Source organism: Lutjanus erythropterus, chromosome 3, assembly GCF_056507025.1.
Source record: "Lutjanus erythropterus isolate fLutEry1 chromosome 3, fLutEry1.hap2, whole genome shotgun sequence".
Taxonomy (NCBI): domain Eukaryota; kingdom Metazoa; phylum Chordata; class Actinopteri; order Lutjaniformes; family Lutjanidae; genus Lutjanus; species Lutjanus erythropterus.
This window is the reverse complement of record NC_139319.1, coordinates 39,455,079-39,479,566: the sequence shown is the minus strand read 5'-3', so window position 1 is coordinate 39,479,566 and position 24,488 is coordinate 39,455,079. Positions and strand designations below refer to the sequence as shown.

At 39.7% G+C, this 24,488-nt stretch overlaps 1 protein-coding gene across 1 annotated transcript in view; it reads left to right on the top strand.

Moving 5' to 3' along the window:
* smc3 (structural maintenance of chromosomes 3) overlaps positions 1-24,488 on the top strand; it is a 33,618-nt gene that overhangs the window by 5,862 nt on the left and 3,268 nt on the right. The window contains exons 11-28 of the mRNA XM_084716144.1: positions 794-958; positions 2,984-3,105; positions 3,438-3,651; positions 4,044-4,147; positions 6,704-6,803; positions 8,187-8,347; positions 9,156-9,297; positions 9,557-9,707; positions 10,325-10,477; positions 12,821-12,972; positions 13,120-13,278; positions 15,181-15,288; positions 15,600-15,708; positions 18,185-18,432; positions 22,965-23,177; positions 23,413-23,604; positions 23,755-23,932; positions 24,246-24,352. Coding sequence (XP_084572270.1) covers positions 794-958; positions 2,984-3,105; positions 3,438-3,651; positions 4,044-4,147; positions 6,704-6,803; positions 8,187-8,347; positions 9,156-9,297; positions 9,557-9,707; positions 10,325-10,477; positions 12,821-12,972; positions 13,120-13,278; positions 15,181-15,288; positions 15,600-15,708; positions 18,185-18,432; positions 22,965-23,177; positions 23,413-23,604; positions 23,755-23,932; positions 24,246-24,352 — 2,778 coding nt within the window. The remainder of the gene's footprint in view (positions 1-793; positions 959-2,983; positions 3,106-3,437; positions 3,652-4,043; positions 4,148-6,703; positions 6,804-8,186; positions 8,348-9,155; positions 9,298-9,556; positions 9,708-10,324; positions 10,478-12,820; positions 12,973-13,119; positions 13,279-15,180; positions 15,289-15,599; positions 15,709-18,184; positions 18,433-22,964; positions 23,178-23,412; positions 23,605-23,754; positions 23,933-24,245; positions 24,353-24,488) is intronic.

The window sequence follows — 24,488 nt, the reverse complement described above, 5'->3', positions numbered from 1 at the left end:
ATTTTTCAAAGTCATATGGTAAAGTTTCAGATGTTCACTCTTTGAGTTCATCAAATCAGATGTAGAATAGTTGTGTATTTCCTCCAAGTGCAGAATTATCTAATGAAAAAAGATTTCTCTGACTACCTCACACTGTGACAGAGTTTTGATAAGTAGATTAAATTTACTTATCAGGAATGAGCACGATTTTGTATGATGTGTCACGATGGGAATTAAAGGAACACAGAAATAGAATACAGAAAGTACTTTGGAATAAAATAATCTTTTCATCATATGTCATCTTGGTTTTTGTTCATATTAGTTATTGTAAGAAGGCTATAAACGAGAAGAATTAATTGGCATACATAATTCACTGGGGGCTTTGGATAGAAAACTCCGTATTGTTCCTGATAAGCAGGCTCAAATAAAATCTGTGGGGTTTCTTTTTCAGTTTTCAGTTGTGATCCAGAATGAAAATCTGCAGAATTCTACCTTTCTTTTTTTTAAATAATCAGACACAATGCATTAAAACAACCTAAAATTACCTCAAGCAGGACTGAAGGAAAGATGATGGAGATGTAGGAAACCTACTAAAATGATAAATAAACGTGGGGCAGAGAGCAAAAATAATCAGCCATTAATCATTCATCTCTCAACAGTGAACACTTCAACATGTATACAAACAAATACATTAGTAAGACATTGGTAAGATGGACAGTAGAGTAATCACTGAAGGGGAAGTAAGCTGACGTATTTACACCCCTCTGAATTAAATCTCACAGTGTGTTTCTTTATTTTGGCTCCCTTTCTGTAGGAGACGGAGCGTGTTGTGCGAGAGCTGAAGTCCAAGATCTCCGCCATGAAGGAGGAGAGAGAGCAGCTATCGGCCGAGCGCCAGGAGCAGATCAAGCAGAGGACCAAGCTGGAGTTGAAGGCCAAAGACCTGCAGGATGAGCTGGCAGGCAACAGCGAACAGAGGGTACGGAAGCCTCCCATCTGCGTCACTCTGCACACGTGATGCTGCACTAGCAACACATCCCCCTTCCCCTTCCCCTGCACCATCAGTGTGGAGATGGATGGCGTTCTTTTCCTCATTTCACCGACTCCACTCACCCCTTTTAATAGTTGGAAAGAGGGGCACTTGAGTACAGTTGTGCTCCTTTTTAAGAATAGCAAACGCCTGTTGACCTCACAATTCTGTTGATTTGAGGATTTATTTTTTAAAATTAATTAATTGAGCTATTACGCTTTCTATAAAAGTGGGATTATCAGAGCCCAGAGGGGTGTTTTAAAATTGTTTTACTCTGACCAACAATAAATAAAAATCCTAATATTTTTGGTTGTACAATAATAAGAATCAAAAAATTTCAACAAAAGTACCAGCGCTTTTGAAAACTTAACACCAAATCTTTATTTTTTGTTGTTTGTTAATTGACTTCATGATTTAAACAGCTCGTCAAAAAGCGCTGAAGTGTGTGTAAGTCTCATTTCCCACTAAAACAAAAAGTTCAGATGTTTTTAGTGCCGAATCTTTCAGCAGAGCGTTTGCTAGGATGAACTGAGAAATGGAGGAAGCTCCAGCCTGTGTTTCAGACTCTTTGCCATCAGCTCCACTATACATCATAGCTGGCATGAGGCTGTGTGTACTGAGCTGGCGCGGATCACTGTCCGTATGGCCTTGTGTTCATTGTGTGTTCGCGTGCACGTGTGAGTACGAAGACGACAGTCATACATGGCGGCTTTATTGGCTCAATCTGTGTGAACTGTGATGGGTCCCAGGCTGCATGCTGGCTGTTGGTTGGATTAAGCCCACCTGGCGACGGCTGGCACCGCATTCGCCAAAAGTTATTGGAGCAAAATGAAAAGCAAGAGAAGCAGAACTGCGTCACTAGTAGCTGCTGATGGTTCTGATTCGAGGTGGCTTTGACACGAGGGGCGAAATGGAGGCGTTCATACCTGTGGGATGGCCCTACCCACAGTCACCACCCACACAGACAAATCTGTCAAAATCAGTAGTCACTGCTCAGGTCTGCTCTTGGGGACATCCAAGTGAAAGCTACAATGAAGAGAGTTAAAAATGATTTAAATTTTTTTCAGTGTTGCTTGTGTCAAAACAAGGTTTGTCATGATACTTGAATCTTACAATTAGGTACAATGCTAGCATAAAGGTAAATACACAATACAATAACATGACAAAAAGAAAAAAATAGGATTCCTTTTTTTAGTGTAACACCCTGTACACAGTCCCGGTGCAGAAAACGAGCACTTGGATTTCCTTATAGCTTTGGTACTTTTGATACTGTTAAATGTTAGTATTTTACTGATACTGTTTGAAAACCTTAGTAGGTTGAAGCTTTCCTGCAGCATCCCAGTTTTTTCATCTGTGACAGTGGATTAGAAGTAGCACCAGTTGTAGTAGTAATAACATTGCAGTTTTAGCTTTTTTTGTTTTTGCAAGTGTATTCACTGTTAAGTAAATAAATGCATGCTAATTATACTTAACAAACCAAATTTAGCACATTGGGTGCTCACATATAGATTCTGCCCTCATTATTTTTGGAATTTTTATGTATTCTACTTAGTAAAAAGGACTGAGATTGTGTGGGATCTATTCCCAGCTTCTGTTGGCTAAGGAAGGAGTACTACATTTGAATAGTAATTAAGGTTCAAACCGAATATAAATATGGCTTCTGAGCAGCATAGGAAATTATTTGCTGAACTGTTTCCAATAAATTTGTTTTAGCTTAATTTGTATCACACAAATTCTGGCAACAAACTCGTCTTAATATTTACATTTCACTGTTGTGCTAATGTAATGTATAGATGTGGGTGTATAATATGACAGTAGTGTAGGTACCTCGTTTAAGTTATCCTCCATTGTCTTTCATTCACATTGGCTTATGTATGTACCCACATTCAAGTGTATCGTCTTTCCTTACCCTCCTCTCATCTCACAAGTTCTACACTTTAAAGATTTATTGTAAAATGGCTCTCTCACTTCCAGAAACGTCTGCTGAAGGAGCGCCAGAAGCTGCTGGAGAAAATCGAGGAGAAGCAAAAAGAGCTGCAGGAGACTGAACCCAAATTCAACATGGTGAAGGAAAAAGAGGAGCGGGGTATATCCAGGTAGGAATCTCAGCTACAGTCCCTCGAGCAGCTGGGCACCAGGTTTAACTTGATGAGTCAGGCAGCACATTTTGAATACATTTTGATAGCAAGGGATCAGGATGTGGAAGCACATGAGATATTTGTGTATTCTCCTACAGTGTAGTTTGATGTAAATGAACAAAGCAAGAAGAACATCTGTAGAGAAATGAGGCATTATAAATGTATTACTCTGGTTTACTGTGCGCATGTCTACTGGTTTGCTGGGAAATTAAATAGAATAAAGATTGCTCATTTGGGTGACTTCCTGTGTGAACTTGTGTAACCCCCTCCATGGTTACGCCTCTGTCCAGATTGGCCCAGGCCACACAGGAGAGGACAGACCTGTACGCAAAGCAGGGCCGTGGCAGCCAGTTCACCTCCAAGGAGGAGAGAGACAAGTGGATCAAGAAGGAGCTGAAGTCTCTGGATCAGGCCATTAATGATAAAAAGAGGCAGATCGCAGCCATCCACAAAGACCTGGAAGACACAGAGACCAATAAGGAGAAGAACCTGGAGCAGTACAACGTAAGGCAACTCAAAAACACTCTAGTTCTCTTGTGACGATGTGTAGGTGTAGCGGTGTAATACAGAATAAGTTGCCTCTCTGTCATGAACTTGCATAAGCATCAGGTTGCTGTTGTGATTTTTAATCTTGATAGTTAATGTTGCCTTCAAATGGGGTCGTGTTTACCCCCCACCCATGTCATATTCAACATCGTAAACATTTCTGAAAGCTTAGAGTTAACACCATTGTCTACACAGTTTCTCCTGTCGAGTTCCATCTGAAGGCAGCACACACACAAGTTGTCTGTAACTTACAATGTTTGTCATGTCTTTCCTGTAAAAGCTTTCTGCAGTTTTAATGTAACATCTTGATAGTTGAGTGTTTTTGACCCACTTTCAACTTGTCTCTTTAGAAACTCGATCAAGACCTGAATGAGGTCAAGACCCGCGTTGAGGAACTGGACAAAAAGTATTATGAAGTGAAGAACAGAAAAGATGAGCTGCAGAGTGAAAGAAAGTAAGAACCTCATCTCTCCCACTAACCCTCTCTTTGACCTCACATCTTGGACTTAATTTAAAGTTCAGCCTTGGCTCGTGCTTGTGCTTTTTATTTATTTATTTTAGATATATATATATAGCACTACTTAATTTGGATTCATCGTTGCATGAAACATGCCTTCCTCTTGGATTAAGATGGAAGGTTGAATTGTTTACCCTTTCTTGTAGCCAATGTGCTGTTTCCGCTTTGCAACCTTTAGTCACATGCCAGAGTACTGTCTGCTGTGAATGTCACCAGGTCTTAGTCCACTTAAACAATGAGGTTTATTTATACAACACAGAAGATGATGCCTCAAGCCTCTTCTGCCAGACACGTTTTAATGTTTAAAAAGTGCTCCAGGGCAGATGAATTATATTTAGGGTTAGTAGTTAATATCTATTCAAGACAGCTGCTTCCTGGCCTCTTGAAACACAACAAACAGCATTTCCATTCAAGTCTCTCCAATTGTTAATTGAGATGACACACTCAAGGCAAAATGTGTTGTTTTTAGTTTTTCATTCAAGTTAACAGGCATTCATTTTCATCACTAAATGAAATTGATTTCATGAATATGTTCACGTTTTGTCTGATATCAACTCCACCATGAACCCTCCAGTTCACTCTCCATTGTTCAGGTGTAGTGGGTGAAAAGACAGCATAATGACAGCTTTGATAGAGGGAACACGACATGCACACCCCACAGCTGCAAGCTGTCGTTACAACCTAAAAATATGAATAAATGATGAACATTACTTTAATGGAAACAAGAGGAACACTGTTTTAGCTGTATTATTGTTGTATTTATTTAAATGTGATTAATTGTCTAGAATTAAACAAATATTTGTAATTATGTGAAAATCAAGTGGGTGACTTCTTCTGTTATTCACTTAATATTGCATGTATGAATGTAGTGAATCTAGTTAAGGATGTGGAGTAAAAATTGCTTTGCTTCTCACTTTTATGAAAGGAATTTCCTCAAATATAAAGTAAAGCTTAACTATTGTGATCATGTAATTATAAAGAGTACAGCTGATCGTTGACTAAGCTCCACCTCCAAACAGCAACTGTCCAGTCATAGCTTAGTAACCATAACTAGAGCTGTCAAGCTTTCCATTTCTCTACATGTTACAGTGGTGTGCTGGAGGCTCTGAGAAGAGCAATACTCAGCGTTTCACGAGTCTGGAAGGTGGCGTCTTTTTAGTAGTCTCTCAAAAACATGAAAGACAAGAGCACACGTGGTGAATGGATTAAACTCTGGCCTCATCTGCGTAAACTGCATATGTTGGCATGTCCAGCTAACTAATACTAGCTTACTAGCTGCAGTAACTTTACCTCCAGCCAAACATGTTAGATACCACTGCATCTATATTTGTTCTGTGGGGGTTTGAGGAGGAGGATGTGGGCTGATACAGAATCAAAGTGGGTCAATGACAATGCATCTCACTCTGGCTCACTATCTCAGGTCTAAGCCGAGTTAGCTTAGCTGTTTTCCTGGCTGTCTTCACCAATCACGGTCTGGTTGGTCTTGGTGTGTGACCGTCTCAAACTCTGCTGCATTAATTGAGTCCCTGTGCTTCCTTTTTCCGTGTTAATTAGTGTATTTCTTTCATCTATCATGTAGGTATGCCTGCCGTAATTCACCATCCAACCAGTGTTTGCTGAGGTGTAAACTAGCTTTAGCCTTAGTATTTTAGCATTAATGTTATACCATGTGTGCAGCTGAGTACAGAGTTCTTGTTTTAAAACATATCAAATGGAAACATTAAAATGTCAGCTGGAGACCGACTTCTCGGCCGACTCAAGGAGTTAGCAGAACGCCAGCTACACTTATAAAATCTGCTTGTGAGGAATTATTTTGGCTGACAAAATCCACTGTCAGCCAGAAATGAGAAGCTGCTTTTGTTTTTGTCTCTGAGGGTTCAGAGACCTCATGGTTTAACAATTGGTCCCAATTTCATTGTTAAATCTGCCACTGTTACCACTGTCAACTGCATAATTGCAGTGCAAGAATGGAAAGTTTGGCAGGCTTAGCAAGAGTAAGTAAGGAGGGTGGTGCTTGTACAGTCAAATTCAAATGTGTTTAGCCTATTAGGAGTCATGGGCAGCCACTGTGCAGGGCCCTTGGACCAACTCCAGTTGTAAGCCAGAACCTTGGTCACGGGTACTGGCAGGAGAATTGACCTAGCATACATGTTTGGGGGAAAGCAGAGCACAGGGAGAACATGCAAATTCCCCACAGAAAGGTGGCATCTGCAGGGGGATGGTAGTGCTCACTACTGCGCCACTGTTCTGCTGGTTTCATAAAAAAATAGAACATAAAATCAACATGAGTTTGTCTCTCTTCCAAGATGTTGGTTTTTATTTATAAATTATTTACATAAAAAAAAGACATAAACAATTTAGTACAGTGTCCTAGTTTTGGGGTGTTTTTATCAGTGACTGGCTTGTTTTTCTGAGAGTATCATGACTGCAGTTTGGTCTCAGTCTTTCTGGTGACATAAGTGTAACAGTGTGTGATTGTCTGTGTCTGTCCAGCTACCTGTGGCGTGAGGAGAACGCAGAACAGCAGGCTCTGGCAGCCAAACGAGAGGACCTGGAGAAGAAACAGCAGCTCCTTCGAGCCGCCACCGGCAAGGTTCGTGTCACCGTACATGACTGCGTAATTATTGACTTGCATAACACAGCTACAGGATACCTAATGCTCACTTGCAAGCTAGAGGTTGCCCTGCCACGCCACACATATTAAACCTTCTCACCTGCACCTGCTTCCTGAACTGTACTGTGAGAGAGGAAATGGGCAAGTAAAGATAAATCAACCCCAAAGTGAAAAAGTGCCTCTCTGTCTCTGAATGAGCCCACCTGGATACTGCGAAGAACTCACTTTGTGACTCAGCCAGTTGTCAGGATTGGTATATCAAATGGAGTCATTCATCTGCATCGCTGCTGGGACCTTATCATAGCTAGCTAAATTTACATATGACTCACTTCTGTCTGCCCCATCCTGTAACTGCCAGTCGTTTCTTCTGGGCAGATACATCAATCAAACATCACTTCTGAATAATGTCTGCTGAGATGAAAGGAGCCTGTTTGTGGCTTCATGGACAAATATCCTGCATGTATTTTTCTTTCATTGGTCTCTGCTGACTCATCCTGTCTTCAGCCTTTTGATGGACTCTATCTATCCTCTCTCACATTTCATATTTATGGTGTACAGGTCCCAGTGTTGCTACAAAATACAACTTTCACGACTTTACCTCGCAATATTGACTACAGTGTATTTGGTTTCATGAGTTCTTCACAGTGCAGGATTTGATCTGTTAAGAAATCCTTCCTAACACTGACCACATTTCCCACAATTGTTCAGAATATGGTAATATTAGGATTTTGATGTGGCTCATGTAAACTGCATAGTCTGGATTAAGCTAAATGACTCTAAATGGATCATTTTCCAATTATGCAACTCATTCCTGCACCTACTTTTAAACATTATGAAAGACTTTGATATGAACAGTTTTTTGGATAAGCGCAAATATTGAAACATCGTCTCAGATGCCAAGAGAATTGCTGAAGAAATGAAAGACGGTGGTTGCGTTGGTTGAGTGAGTCCACTACTGGGTGAAATTTTTGAAAAAACATTGCAAAGAAGCAAGATGCCCCCAGTAATTCCAGCTGTTCTTCATTTCTATAATCAGCATGTGCAGTAATGCATGTGAACAGGAATATTAGTAGAATATTCATGTTGACTTGCCAGGTAAACATCTTACTAGGAATATGATCTTTTTTGGAAACGAAAAAAATCAGTTTTGGAAAACTGTTTATGTAGTCACTGTTCTTCTTCAGAAGAGATCATGGCTGCATTAGATTATAAAAAATCAATAGATGAAAACATAACAAAGATTTGTTTAAATACACATACATACATATATATATATATATATATTGTTAAGTATTATTGATTACCTTTAGAGATTGAATTGAAGTGGGACCCATTCCTCTTCTCTCTCTTGTGACCCTACAGGCCATTCTGAACGGCATTGACAGCATCAACAAAGTCCTTGAGCATTTCCGTCGGAAGGGCATTAACCAGCACGTCATCAATGGTTACCACGGCATCGTCATGAATAACTTTGAGTGTGAACCTGCCTTTTACACTTGTGTTGAGGTGACTGCTGGTACCAGGTGAGGGCTGCTTTTCTTTTTGCATTTTCCCTGCTCCTTGTGTTGTTTTCAATGAAAATGTCATCACCAAACATTTGTGATGTGTATGAAATCTTTGCAACAAAACATTTTAAAAAATGACAATGGTTCCACTGTTTACATGCTGATTAGGGATGTAAATGATTAATCATTAGTTGGTTAATAACCATTAAGAATTTAACTGATTAAAAATATGTCAATTGATAATTAAACAACCATCTAGGAATGGCAGTAATTTCACCTTATTTGAATTGTTTGGTCTGGCAGAGCCATTTGTTGAATACTGGAGATTTAAAATTAAACTTTAAAACAAAGAGAAATAAGTGTGTTTTTTGTTTATTATTAAGTACCAATGATTAATGGATTCATTGATTGTTGGTGTTTTCAACTATTGGTTGGAAAATGCATAATTTGCAAATGTGTCCTGTAGGTTTAAGGAGCAAGGTGTTGCTCTGTGCTACATTGGAAGAACCAGCACAGTTCAAGTAGTCAGAGTGCTTCAAATATTGCGTTGACAGTATTGTGTTCTACTGTATCTTCATCACTGATTTGAATTTTAACAGCAGAAAATCAAAAAGGTGTCTACTCATTATCAGAACAGATGATTTATATATTTCGTACATTGAATGTTTTTGCAGATAATACAGACACTTCTGTTGTTTACAACAATAAAGCCTTGATTTGTTGTTTAAGCTTTAATATAAACCCATCCATTCATATTTCTTGAATTTTCCTCTTTCTCCTTGTTGTTTGTGTATGTTTTGCTACCTCCTGCTCTCTTGTTCTACAGACTGTTTTACCACATTGTGGAGACTGACGAAGTCAGCACCAAAATACTAATGGAGTTCAACAAAATGAATCTGCCTGGAGAAGTCACATTCCTGCCTCTGAGCAAGCTTGACGTCAGGGACACCGCCTACCCAGAGACCAACGTAAGAAATAGACATAAATTGTAGATGGTAAATTTAGACCCTGACAGCAAATGGCCTTAACTAACTAAAAAATAACTTAAAAGAAGCTGTGTTCATGTATTAATAACATACTTTATTTTTTTACCTAGAGGTGTAATAACCATGTGCTTAATCTTTATCGCCTCCTGTTACCCATCTTACGAAAGGCAGTTTTTGTATTGTTGATGAGGTATATAGCATTTGCCACTGTGTTTATACCAATGTTTGTTTGTTCCATAAGGATGCTATCCCCATGATTAGCAAACTGCGCTACAGCTCCAACTTTGACAAGGCCTTCAAGCACGTGTTTGGAAAGACCCTGATTTGTCGCAGCATGGAAGTTTCCACCCAGCTGGCCAGAGCTTTCACCATGGACTGTATAACTCTAGAAGGTAAGCTGTCCTGTCCTACACAGCACAGTTTATACTCTATCACAAGAATGTAAAAGAATGGTGGCTCTTCTCATGCACAAAACGGGTGATGAGTTACAAGGATTTTCATTTACAGAGTGTTTAGTTGGTAGGTTTATCAGTATACAACTTGGTACGAGTCGACCTGATGCTTTTCTACATTTTGTATTCACAGCATCTGCAATATTTGTGCTGTCTTGCTGACACATCCCTCATCAGAAAAAGTAGTTAATGCTTCAGTTTGTTCTCTGTAATGGACAGTTTTATTGTGAAAAACCTTTTCTCCAGACAGCTGGAGTGCAAATACAGACTGTGGAACAAATATGGGCTGTGTAATTATTTGAACTATCCACTCTGTCTGAATCATGTTCCCAGTTAAACTGTATGCTGTTTAGTAGATGTTAAGAGGTTTGGCAGTGTCTTCAGACAGCACACTAAATCGGGATCTTTGACTTGGCTTTGTGACACTGAACTTTGTGCACCTTTGGTCAGTTTTTATGTAGCATGAATCACTTTTTAGAGTTATGTGTTATTGGTCTTCTAGTACTGGAGAAGCCCTTTATCTCTTATATGCAGTACATTGTGTTATGAACTCCTAGGCGACCAGGTGAGCCACCGTGGAGCTCTGACCGGAGGCTACTACGACACCAGAAAGTCACGTCTGGAGCTGCAGAAAGACATGAGGAAGGCTGAGGAGGAGCTAGGCGAGCTGGAGGCCAAGCTCAACGAGAATCTGCGTAGGAATATTGAACATATCCTTTCAATTACAACATGTAATGGCTTAGTTACTAATAATGATGCATCATTGATGAAATGTCAGCCCTTTGCGCCTGTATGGCCAACTGTGCTGCAGAGAACACTTGGCAGTATTACTGACAATGAAAATTTGTGAATGTAGAGAACTCTTTCTTTTAGTTGGCTGAGGTTGGGACCAGTATACACAAAAGTGACTCATGCAGTTTCTTTAAAAGCTTCACTCAATGACTACTTAATCAGAGAGACAATTTTTTTCCCCATTTTGAGAGATTGACGTGAGAAATGTGTTGAGTCACTTATGAATACCAAACAGTTATTATATCAGTGTTGATCCCAGTGGGGTCCACAAGAAGAACATTTGAACATGAGTAATTCACCTTTTCAGTCACTTTGAAATATAGTCATGATCTTTATAAATATTATATAAAGCTAGTCAGAGATCAGTCTCTCATCTTCTCATAACTATTAGTGTTTCAGTTATAGGATAGAATCAATGATTTTTCTTAAATAATGAGTTTGAGTTCAAGCTAGTTTTCCCAGCTGACATATCTTTCAGTTTTAATAAAATGGCGTATTTACATATATTTTAAGGACAGGAGTAAGTACAGGCTTGAGCGTATACAGAAATAAAGCAGCAGGTGTGATTAACTGTAGGCACTTGTGATATTGACATTCTGTACCAGGCCTTTGAGAAATGGAGGACACTTCATTGTCTTGCGCAGCCAATATTTTGTTACCAAGTGTGTTGGAAATTTAAAACATCAGTCTAAAAGGCAAACTTCATACAGTCATTTCTTGTTCATAAAGAAATATAATTCAGATGCCACCGTGCATTATAGAGAAGCCTTTGCTCTTTGTAGGAACTCGTAGGAAAGAGGTTATAACACCTCTGTGCAGCCCTCACTCAATTGCAATGTGTGTTACATGGCTGAGCCTGTATTTTAAATGGGGATTAAAACCATCTGGGTTATGCAGCCACCTCAGCCAGCAGAAGGCTGGTTCGGAGACAACAAGAGGGTCTAAGCAGGTCAAGAAGGATTAGTGTACGTTAGGTCATATGGGCCAGAGCCGTGACTCACCGCTGGACAGCCCATGAAAGCAAAACAGGCGGATCAGAGAGGATTTGTGTTTGCAGTATGGTGGTGGATATAGTCACTTCCGCCCAGGTATGATTATCTGTGTGTTTGCACACCTGTTTGATTGTCCGTTGCTTCTCACTCAGCCAGTGCTGCGTATGCAGGTTCATGTGTGCACCTGGTGATTACGTATATGTGTGAGTAGGCAGGGGGAGTGGATGACTGAGCTGATGACATGGCGCTCGTCCTTCACTCCTGCAGCGATGAGTCAGAGAACAGATCAATTATTTAAAAGCCTCTTGTTGTTCACTCCCCACCTATGCCCTGTCGATAAGCATGAGATTACGCTGATGCTCCTCACCCATCCCTCCTGTTCAAGTTGTCGCCTTCATTTGGCCACTAACACCACATCACAGTGGAAGTTTTCAGGTCATGCAGAATGTGCACTTGCGTTGTGACCGCTCATATCTGCTACTGCTCTCAGCAGCTTGGTCATGAGAAATGGCCGATTTATATTTTATTAAGAAGAGTTGAAGTAGTCATCACAAAATATAATGCAGAATCATTTATTTCAGGGCAGTCATTGGCCTGATGTCAGCTGTACCATTCAAGAAAATTACCAGATGATCTTAAATCTTTTTTTTTTCCTTGATCTGCAACGGGCAGGGCAGGCCTCTGACTTTCAGTAGTCCTTTTTAAATCAGCAGATTGATTGACTTCAGTGTTTATTGAGTCCTGTTAAACCTCAGAGGCCCATAGCAGTGTTGTAGTCCTGGAAGATCAATAAGCCTCTCTGTTAAATTAGCCTAATGATGAGCATGCACAGCCCTTCTTAATCCTCTGCCTTGATATCAATGATGACACAGTCTTCCCTTCAAGGCTCAGTCACTCTGACTTACACTAAAAAGCCCACAAGCTTTCCTGTGACCTCTTTATTTGCTAAGGAGAGCATAAAACAGTCTGGCTTTTTTGTTAATTTGCATATAATGCTTTTTTGTCTGACTTTATACTGAGGGGAACGGCAGTATCCGGATTCAGAAGTGCAGGTCTTGCATATGTTAAAGATGCAAAGTGCACTTTGGCTACAAAGTAGCACAACAGAGGTAATGTAGACTGATATAGCCTGTAGACAGTGCTCACTGAAGTTGAGAAAACTGTGAGAAGAAGTCTTGACAAGTTAACTCAACATGAAAGTTCTTCTCTAAATGAAAATTTCCATCTGTAATAAACATCGGCTTGTACTTCCTTAATCGCTGCCTCCACGCATCAACAATGAGATCGACCAGCTGATGAACCAGATGCAGCAGATTGAGACACAACAGAGGAAGTTTAAGGCCTCCAGAGACAGTATTCTGTCAGAGATGAAGATGCTGAAGGAGAAGAGGCAGCAGTCAGAGAAGACATTCATGCCCAAGGTGATCATATACTAATCCTGTCACAATATCATGAGACCTGAATGAACTGAAAATTCTTCAGCTTTTTTTGCAGGACTAAAGCCAGCTTACAGCCAGCCTGTTCCATCCACTCATGTCTGACTCTCTGTCCTTCTTCTTTCTCTCCAGCAACGCAGTCTCCAAAGTCTGGAGGCCAGCCTTCACGCTATGGAGTCCACCAGGGAGTCGCTGAAGGCCGAGCTGGGTACAGATCTGCTCTCCCAGCTTAGCCTGGAGGACCAGAGGCGCGTCGATGACCTCAACGATGAGATCCGTCAACTCCAGCAGGTCAGCAGGGAGATTGGACAGACGTATGATCTGTGTCTGTTTTTATTCACAGGGTGTGACACGGTTTGTTACATCTTGAAATAACGGACATTCGGTGGCCTCCCTTCTGCAGTCCTCACATACGTATAGTCCCCCCACTTTCTCCCCCTTTCCTGTCCTCACCTTCCAAGACAAAATATTTTTAAAAGTAAATATATTTGCATAGATTTCTTTCCCCGGTGTAGATGTCTGAGGAGAAAAAATAAAAAAAAATAATGATTTGTTTACTGTGTACTGAAATCTCAAGAACATTAATCTAAAACTAACCTCAAAAAAGCTACCTGTGAGTATTATTAGTATTGAAGACTGTCATATCCATGTCCTCGCCTGCTGCTGGTGCAGTTTATGTATTATGAGCAATATTTTTGAGAGTAATTATCCACCATGTTAAAACATTGTAGTTTTCTTTGTTTTTAAATATAGGCTCCGTGTTTGGATTTTTGCTTAATGAAATTGTCCACACCTTTGTTATTAAAGAGCAGTGCTAATTTATAGCTGGATTCAAAATTGATAATCCACATTTGTTGTTAACTCTAGAGTTGGCCACAGTTTATCTTGATTTACCTCATTGATTTATGTAAGATTTTGGTCAAATTTGATTGTTCATCTAGATTTGAAAACTACAGTGTTTTAATTCAGCCATATTATGGGACATGACTTTAAATAGTGGACGAGTCTTGTAATGTTTGCTCCCCCACAGATTGGATCAGAAAACTTGTAGAATAACACCATTTGAGCTGAAGTAGCGGATGCTTACATGTTCCTCCACCTGCTTATATGTAGTCCGCCTATGACCTACACGTTGTTGGTTTTTTATTTCCCTCTATCGTCGCCTCCTGCTAGTGTATTCAGATGACCTGACGTGAGGTGAGAGGAGCAGGCAGCAGCTGTGAGTGGGATGTTGCTGTGATCCAGTGTTGCCTCTTCTTTCCCTTTCACTGCTCTGTCCCAGCTGCTCTCAGCTCTCACCTTAATGAACCCTCAGCCATTCCTTGTTGTGCAACCACTCCACCCCCGCAACATGGAGCCTTTCATGTATGCTTCTGCAGTGTTGGCGGTTGTCAAATTATATTGCTTGCGTCGTAACACTTGTTTAGGAGTTATTGTTTATACGGCATTGGCCAAGGCCTGGACTTAAGTGAATGCAAGCATGGGGGTGTTTATACCATTTTTGGCAAAGCCTGAGTACATCCAACAGATGTAGCAGATATTAATCAGAGACTGCTAATACACATTTTTAGCAACGGTTTTATTTAGTGGAAGGTGAGACATGCATGTTGTTGTCACATTAGAGCAGTCTGGGTAAGATGCCAAAGGCAGATAGTTGTTGTTATTTGTGATAAGATTGTCCTTTTGCTATATTATTGTTACCATTTGTCACATTTCTAGAACTCTGGTGGCATCATTCTAGAGCTGCAACGATTAGACTTCAACTATTAAATACAACAACTACTCTTTTAAGGGAAAAAGCAAAAGTTCTTAACTCCTGCTTTTTAATGTAAATACTTTCTAGTTTATTTACTCCTGTGACAATAAACTGAATATTTTTCGCTTGTGAACAAATCAAGGTATTTGAGGACGTCTCCTCGGGCTTTGGAAAACAATGAATGACATTGTTCACCTTGATCTGACATTTTAGAAACCAAACCACTAATTTATTAATCGAGAAAATAATCAACAATTAAAATAGTTTGTAGCTGCCCTACATCAGATTTCTTTGATCTGATACACAGAGCAAGAGAAAACTCCTAGGAGTGTTAGATATGGAGTTGCTGGGAATGTACCAATGGCTTGTTTGTCTGTTATCTATGAAGACCTGACAGGAGTAACTGTTTATATATTGACTCAACTATCCACCCACAGGACAACAGACAGTTGTTGAATGAGAGGATCAAGCTGGAGGGCATCATGACCAGAGTGGAAACATATCTCAATGAGAACTTACGGAAGCGTCTTGACCAAGTGGAGCAGGTACACTGTGTCTTTAAATGCCCAAGAAGTCTCATAGTCCAGCACACAGAATATGTTTTTCAAAAGCGTAATGTCAGATTGATGTGTAATTGATGCTTCGTTCTTTCATGTTGCTCTTGAAGTAAATTATATATCATTACTTGCAGAACTCACGAGTTCAAGGTTTTTGTTTGCAGCTGTTATATGATCCAATTATTGAATTGTCGAAATGGAGCGTTGGATTCAGTGCTTTCATTTATATAAGCCAGAAGAGGTGTTTGACTATGCACAACCTTTTTTATTCTAATGTGGTCTAATTTTCATTGACACAGGAGCTAAATGAGCTGCGAGAGACTGAGGGAGGCACAGTGCTCACAGCCACAACATCTGAGCTGGACGGCATCAACAAACGTGTGAAAGAAACTTTGGCTCGATCAGAAGGTAGGCATTGTACTGCACTAAAGACACAATACTGGGATGTTGTTAATAGCCTTAATGACTTGTTCACTCTACACACTGGAGCAGTGCATGACAGCACTGTCACCGATCTACTGCAGCTTGCACACACTGGTGTCCACACAGGCTGCGTTTCTGCTGCGAACGGCTGCTGAAAGTCCTGTCCTTCTACATAGAGTCTGCTGAAGAGTTTTAAGAGAAGAAAAAAGCTGTTTTCTTAATGCAATCAGTCCTTTCCCCCTTGTTCAGACAGACAGGGAGGGAGGGACGAATGCATAGAGGGAGAAGAGAAAATGGAAAGAAAAAAAACAGTACTCTGCACTCGATTTTTTTCATGTCTGTGACATATTGTTCAGATAATGAAAATGAAACTAGTGAGAGGTTTAGAGAGGTGTCAGCTGTTGTTGATATGTCAAAATGACTTTCAACAGATCATTTTTAATTTGTATTTTTGCTGAGAACTGTGTGCATCGTGTGGAAAAAGTAGGCAAGCCTTCGAATCACTAGATCAAACTTGGCGAGAGCAGCGCCTGACACGAGCGTGAGTTGTGTGCAATGAAAACCAGCAGGTAACACCACACACACACGTGCTGCTCCAGCATATAGTGTGAACCAGCCTTAGGTTTGGAGAAGCCGTCTCATAAGCAGAAGGTACACTGTTTAAATCCACACAAGCTGGGAAGCAGTTAAAAAAATTTCACTTTCCCCAGACAGGGACGTCATGGTACATTTTGGGTGCATCTTGTTAACTCTGAAATCCACACGGCTTTGTACAGCAAAGCATAAAGGTGCCAACGGAGTATTTATGGTGCATACAAGTGCACCTTGTAAACCCTGAAACCCACACTCAAATGGCCAAGACGGTTGTTTAAAATGGGAAAGTTTCTATATTTTTCCTTAGTTGAAATACATAGGCCTGCTTCTCTCATTACTTTCTTGTTCTTTTGCTACAGCATTTTTAAAATCATTAATAATAAATTAATTATTCATTAATAAAATCATTACAATATCCCATTCATTTATACTTAGGCATATTTTAAAAAATCTATTTCCAAGACCATATTCTTATTAATCAAGTCCCCAAGTACCTCTGTGACAATTTTAAAGTTGTTTTATATTTTATCTTAATATACAGTGTTGTTAAGAGTAGTGAAATAAATAATGCTACTCAATAAACTGAAGGCTTCAAACAGACCATGTGATTGGTATTGACCATCATTCCAGCAATTGTTTTCGGCTCCAAAAATCTGGATCTTAGCATCCTTAGTTAATGTATTCTTGAACAGCGCAGCTTTGCATGAACCAAATGTATGTAACAAGAATTAAATCCAACAGTTCTCGCATGAAGATTGACACACACACACACACACACACACACACATATCTGTATGTTGTCATTGTGTACCAGTTTTGTAGTTCCTTTTTAGCTTTCACTGCTCAATCTGCACTGGCTTTCACCAGCATAATGAACAATCATCTGTGACAAATTTGGTTCAAGGCCAGCACCATCATTTCTGATTGTTCATCACACATTAAGACTAATACTTGAATCAAGGCCAGAGAAAAAGCATTAACGAACTACTTCAAAATAGAGAGCTTGTGAGTTTTTTATTTTTATTTTTTATTTTTTGATTGTATAATTCATTTTAGAGCATATTACTACTTGAGAGCCAAATAGTCTGGTATCTTTTCAAGCGGCTAACAGACCAAAGCTTGGCATTACTGTCTGGAATCAGTCATTTTAAGTAATGTATTATCTATTGAGCCCATTTGAGCACATTTGCTGTCTAAATTGAGAAACTGTAGACTCTCCTCAGCGGGTTGGTACCACCAGCAGATGGTGAGAACTGCTGTGGTGTTTGACTCACAGTTTGGATAATATGTTGTTCCAGAGTCAACCTTGCCACACAGTTGTATAAATGTTCTAGTGGTACTGTGACTCAGAGGAGGTTGATTGAATGCAGTTGTCAGAAAGCACTTGTTCCTGAATAGAACTCATTTGCATGGATTCATATTTAATCATCGCCACTAACTTCTTAAAGACATACTCACAGCATGAGCCTGTTCTTAAGTCGGCATTATATTCAGTCCTTTGTTCTGAACTCTGCGTTCTGCGTGTCAGTTTCCAGTTTATGATTCAGTGAACAATCTGATCAATTTTTTTGTCTCCTCTTTTTTCCACATTTATAGATTGTTGATGGTGGCCCTAAATCGTAATGGAGTAATAGTGGTTGCTAATGAGGATGAAACTCATTTGTTTATAAAGGATTGCTGGAGGCTTTTTTGCAATCTGCCTTTTAAGCACATTTCAGTAACTTTTAAAACCAGAGAAAACCGCCAGAGTATTTATTTTCTGAGCCAGGGATGTTGCCCCTGTGTGCATGCACTTATGTCTCATCTAGACTCGGTGCCATCACTTCTACTGCACCACCCTCACCGCCTCCTCCATTGTATTCCCCAGATCTGGATTCTCTGATTGACAAGACAGAGGGGGAGATCAAGGACCACATAAAGAGTATGGAGCGCTGGAAGAACATCGAGAAGGAGCAGAATGACGCTATCAACCACGACACCAAGGAGCTGGAAAAGATGACCAACAGACAGGGCATGCTGCTCAAGAAGAAAGAGGAGTGCATGAAGAAGATCAGAGAGCTCGGCTCGCTGCCTCAGGAGGCCTTTGAGAAGTACCAGACCCTCACACTCAAACAGGTACGCACACTCACAGACACACACTGCTTAATGATGTGGCTGTTGAGTTTCATTTGTCTACCAGGCAACAACATCATGCAGACGTGCAGTGTTACACTGCTGTTGTCTAAGGTGTATTTATATATTACTGTAACACAGAGGTGCCAAATTCTATTCATTAATTAAAATATATTTTACTGAAAATTTACATTCACAATCTAAAATAAAGTTTCGAAATAATTAAAAACACTACTCTGTAATCTAAAATATATAAAAACAGTAATTGTATTCATTTGCAGAGATAATTGTCAAAAACAAATCCATATGCTTTGTTTTTTGGGCATAAATATTAAAAGGAAAAACATCTGACAGAGTGGATTTCAATAGCTGTATTACAGTAAATATGACTTCACCTTGACAAAAATATGAAATTAAGCATTATAGTGATAACACTTAAAACAAATCAGTCTTGGATATTGTTTACACAGAGTGACGTTTAAGTTACTCATCACAAAATGTCCTCATCTTACAGGCCTTGTATTATTACATTACAGTCATTTATCACATGCCTGTCAGTGGGCAATAAGTTAGAAAAGTCTTTTAATAGAATTTAATAGTGAAGGTTACCAGCACTGTGCTGTACATTCCTGGAAAACTCAGATTATGTACTTTACAGCCGCACAAAATGTACATTTTCATTGTCATTATAGTAAGGATTTTACAGCACTCTCAAAAAGAGAATAATGGCATGAGCTTGTCAAATCACTTACCTCAGAGAATACAAATTAAAGGTTCAGTTTTTGACGTCAGGTGCTTATATGAACATCGCAACAAGATTTACTGTAATCACTTCTCCTGCTTATACTGACAACAGTCCTCTTGTGCTTTCAGTAGAAGTAATGAGGGACAAAATGTGCAGTCCTCCATCTGTACATGTGAGGCGTCAGCAGTCTAAGGCCTTTTATAACAGTAAATTATTGGAATAATCTTGCAGGAATTGCTAGTAATTTTCACTATTCATATATGCAGCTTCATTCAGGAATATTTCCGTTCCGTGCTTTTTCACACATGCTGGAATAGATGAAACATGGGACGGTCCATTAGGTGGCAGTAGTCATAGTCAAAGTGGGAGAGCAATATTAGTGACAGGCAAGGGGAAGAATGGCAGGAAGATTGGGGAAACTGTCATAGTATAGAGAGCACACCACCATATGTATACATTTTTTTTTACACTTACAATCATAAAATAGAATAACATTCAGTCAGAACAGGAGAAATAGATAACACCGCTATGTTGTGTGTGTGGGTTTAAAGGTGACACAATGAGCCACTGCCATGAGTCTTTGCATGTATCACGATACAACAGTAGTGTTTTTGAGAATCAATACAGTATCACAAAAGACAGTATCATACCCCTACAGTATAGAACCTTCAATCATGACCAGTGAAGCTACAATGAAGCTCAGTTTACAGTGCGCTGTTGTATATAAAAGTAATTGTTTTTAAATTGTGTTCTGTACTTTGAGCAGTGAGTCACAGATAAAATGTGAGTGCACATAATAATTATCCCTGTAATGTTACTGCTGTCATTCAAAAGACAGCCACACAGGCATTTTCCCTGAAATGTTTCTAGGTGTTGAGCTGGGAGATTGGAGATGACAGATTTCCTTGAATATTGATTCCTGCTGCCATTCACAAATGATCCCATACAGGAAATGTTCCTGAACATTTAAGGGATACACTGCATATGTGAAAGTGGTTTAAGCTAGACAAGTTGATATACGTTACAGCCTTTTAAGCTCAAATTTCCATTGAAACTGGTTTTGGAGCAGGTCTCTTCAGGGTCAATATGAACAGTACGAGTAATGATTACAGCAAGCTGCCACTTGAGGGCATCACAACAAGCTGCAGCTGCAACAACATTATTGTCACACTCTGTCTTATAAAGTCATTAGGTTGAATGTATAAACTAATAATAGCTTAACTAAACCCAATCAGTGCAGAGTAATATTAGCGTCCGTTTGGAGTCTAGCTTCTGTATTTCTGATGAATTTAGTTACAGCACTCCCTCTCCCCTTTGCTCTGGGCTGCTCTTCACCAAACTTCTGAGGGAATTAACTGCAAAATGCTGCAGTGTTCACCTACTAGTCACAATCTTTGTCCGTCTGCTGTAGAGCCACAATGATTAGTCAATCAGAACATACTGTTTTGATAATCAGTTAGTCATCATTTTTCCAAACCAAAATTTCAACCAATTGCTCTAGTTCTCTAGTCTCTTAAATGTGAGGATATGCAGGTTTCTTTGTCATTTGTGATAGGAAATGAGAAGTCTTTGGTTTTTGGAATGTTAGTTGGGCAAAAGAAATCTGAGAATTGTGACGAGCATTTTTCACGATTTTTTTTGACACTTTATAGATGAAACAATTAATAGATTAATTGTGAAAATATACCCTTTTTTGTTTGTTTGTTTGTTTGTTTTTTGTTTGTTTTTTCAAACACAACTGCCTGCTGCAGCTGAAGATGTGGTTGAAAAGAGTGGTGTGACTCAACCAAAACGGTACATTTTCTTGCCATAAAACTAAAACAATGAGATGAAAAGATGTGCAACCCCTCTTTATAATGCAGGGCAACTGCAGATGAGTGATAATTCTTTGTGAGATTGTCACTATAAGCTTTTAAATTGCACATAGATATTTGAGCAATTGTTGATATAAAAAACATTAGTGCAGCTTTGAGCCTCTTAATTTGTTTGGTGCTGTGAAGAAAAGGCAGTCCTGGCTTCCACTTCTCTGTTGTCCCCTTAACCCTCTTGTTACCCCAGCAACATTGACACAAAAGACATAACAACAGCAGGATTAGCAGTAACTAAGAAGGTCTGCCAAAGGTCAGTTTTTCTGTGCATCCTGCCTTACTACCAGAGTCAAACGTGTGAGTGTGTGCACATACACACACAGATAGACCTAAGTCTCCTAAGGAATAAGGCCTGAGGCCATCACATCACATCCCACCCACTCACCAGTGACTCAGACTCTAGTTAGTGCTCTGTCTCTGATTTTTTTTTTTTTTCCCCCACCAACTGCTTCTGGGAGTTGAGTGGACTTGGTTGCATCGTTCATAAGTGTCTGAGTGTGTGTGTGTGTGTGTGTGTGTGTCTCATCTCCCCTCCTCGACGGTTCTGAAAATAGCCTCACACTTTCTCATAAACACTCCACATAGTTAATCTTTCTCCACGGGACTCTGCTCGGGGTAAGATGGTGCCATTGATTGCAGAAGTGGATGAGAGGGCCAAGTAATAATGGCACTTGCTCATGTTTCCTCAGTCATTAGTGATGCAGTTGGATGAATTTCTAGTTTGAGAGTTTGGAGAGTGCGTGTCACTTTTGAGCCAGGCTAAGCTGGTTCTTAATTAATCAGATCATGTCCTCTTCAGATATGAATAGAAGCTGGCAAAGCACTTACACTTGTTCTGAAATGCATAATAGATCTGAATTTATGTCCCCATTTAAGTCAACAAGTGGTTTCATTACACTCAAACACTTGCAGGACACAGTTAACTTTCTGTCAAGACGAGGACACACAGGTTCTCGGTAGCATTTTATTTTATTATTAGCAATTTTGCAAAAGGTGCTGTGGGAACAGTAGGTTTTTTTCGAAATTTAGATTAAGATTGTCAAACGGATCAACAATTTTTTGGAACCAAATGTTTAAAATGATACGGTTATGCAGCCAAATTCACTGCAGTGATGGAAAAAATATTTAAATGCTTGTTCAAAAACTAGATTCAGTTCATTCTTTGTTGTCCTGTCTGAAGTTGCTGGCAGCATCAGTGACTTTTTCTGCACTGTGTGCGCAGGTTGTTGATTTTTATTTATTTATTTAAATAGAAAGAAAATCTCTGTTTGTGTTCCTAAGACTTTTCATTTTTGCTGTGATATTGAATAGATGTGGGGGAATGATTGATTTTCTATTTTTTTTTTTTTTTCATCCAATCAAGAATTGTCAGCCAAATCAGACAAAAAGAATCCCACCCCTAAATGTGACACGTACATCATATTTACGTTCTAAACTAGGCTACTTCTTAGATACAATCCAACCAGCACCTCTGGCTTAAACGCTTCAAATTTTTTTGCATCAAGATCCGTTGATCACAATCACATCGTAGCCCTCTGAATCAAAATTGAATCGTGAGGTGCCAAGAGCCCCCCTCAGTATTGAAAGAGGCATCAAGTATCACTTTTTATACTTGTATTGATTCAGTTTTAAACTGTCAACATCATGACAACTCTTCTTTAGATGGGAATCTTAAAATCAAGCATACATGTATGTATCCTACGCTAATGCATCTCCTTGACTTTAGCTTACCATATTATATACTTAATGATAAAAATTATGATCTGGGTTTTTATAGTTTTTTTTTAAACAGGGAAAATGGAAAAGAACAAATGTTGTAGAGCACTAAAAATGCAATATATGAATCTTTAATATACTTAAAAGCCGCGTTATAGACAAGGCAAGTAGCAGAGCTAATGATGTCTCAATCTCTCTTTTAACAGTTGTTCCGAAAACTGGAGCAGTGCAACACAGAGCTGAAGAAGTACAGTCATGTCAACAAGAAAGCTCTGGACCAGTTTGTCAACTTCTCTGAGCAGAAGGAAAAGCTCATCAAGCGTCAGGATGAGTTGGACCGCGGCTACAAGTCCATCATGGAGCTCATGAATGTCCTGGAGCTGCGCAAATACGAGGCTATCCAGCTCACCTTCAAACAGGTATGATAGCAGGCAAAGAGGATAATTAATCATAAACAATTTTCTTACTGATGGTCTTTTTTGCTTATGAAGGTTACATAGAAATATCAGTAATAAATTTAGACTAATACTTCTTGTAGTAGCTTTAACCAATTACATTTTTACCAATACAGTTGAAATCAACAGTATTTTGCTTCAGCTTGTCACAAAACTCACATATTCATGTCACCTTCTTGCCATATTTTGCCCCTCTCAGGTGTCGAAGAACTTCAGTGAGGTTTTCCAGAAGCTGGTGCCCGGTGGCAAAGCTACACTGGTGATGAAGAAGGGCGACGCTGAAGGCAGCCAATCTCAGGATGAGGGTGAAAGCGGTGCAGACAGCGAGCGGGGCTCCGGTTCACAGAGCAGCGTTCCTTCAGTGGACCAGTTCACTGGAGTCGGCATCAGGGTAAGTCTCTTTCAGTCATTTATTTTATTCCTTTTGACTAAGAACTTTCCCTTTTATTATTTGTCAATGAATAGAATTTCTAACACAAAATAACACATTTCTGTGTGTTTCTAATGTGTCTAAAAACACAACCTCCTCTGTCCTGTGCAGGTGTCGTTCACAGGGAAGCAGGGTGAGATGAGAGAGATGCAGCAGCTGTCTGGAGGTCAGAAGTCTCTGGTGGCTCTGGCCCTGATATTTGCCATCCAAAAGTGCGACCCCGCCCCTTTCTACCTGTTTGATGAGATCGACCAGGCCCTTGATGCCCAGCACAGGAAGGCTGTCTCAGGTAAATTTCTAGACTAAACTATAATCATAACTCAGTGAATATTATACGTTGATTTATTTCCCTGAATAGCAACAAAAATGGAATCATCAGTACAGTTTTTTTACAGTTTATGCCGCAGGTCTACAGTGAATACTGTCCTCATGAATCTTACAATGATCAGTTTTGTTGTTGTTGTGTCAGATTGATTTGAAAATAGTTCGTGGTGGAGTTGTATCATGGTTTCTATTTCTGTGAGAAAATAATGACCTGTCTTTAAATCTTTCAGCCTTAACAAATGTCAGAAAGTCAACATCACTGTCATTGTGCTTTTCAGACATGATCGTGGAGCTGGCAGGCCACGCCCAGTTCATCACCACCACCTTCAGGCCTGAGCTGCTCGAGTCCGCTGACAAGTTTTATGGCGTTAAATTCAGAAACAAGGTGAGTCTCATGCTGAAGGGCCGGCTTTGTCCACAAGGATTCATTCAAGTTGAAGCTTATCTGAAAAGGCTTTCTGAGAGACAGGCTGAGGGGGTTCTTAAAAACACTGCTGGCAACAAACAATATAAGTTTAGGA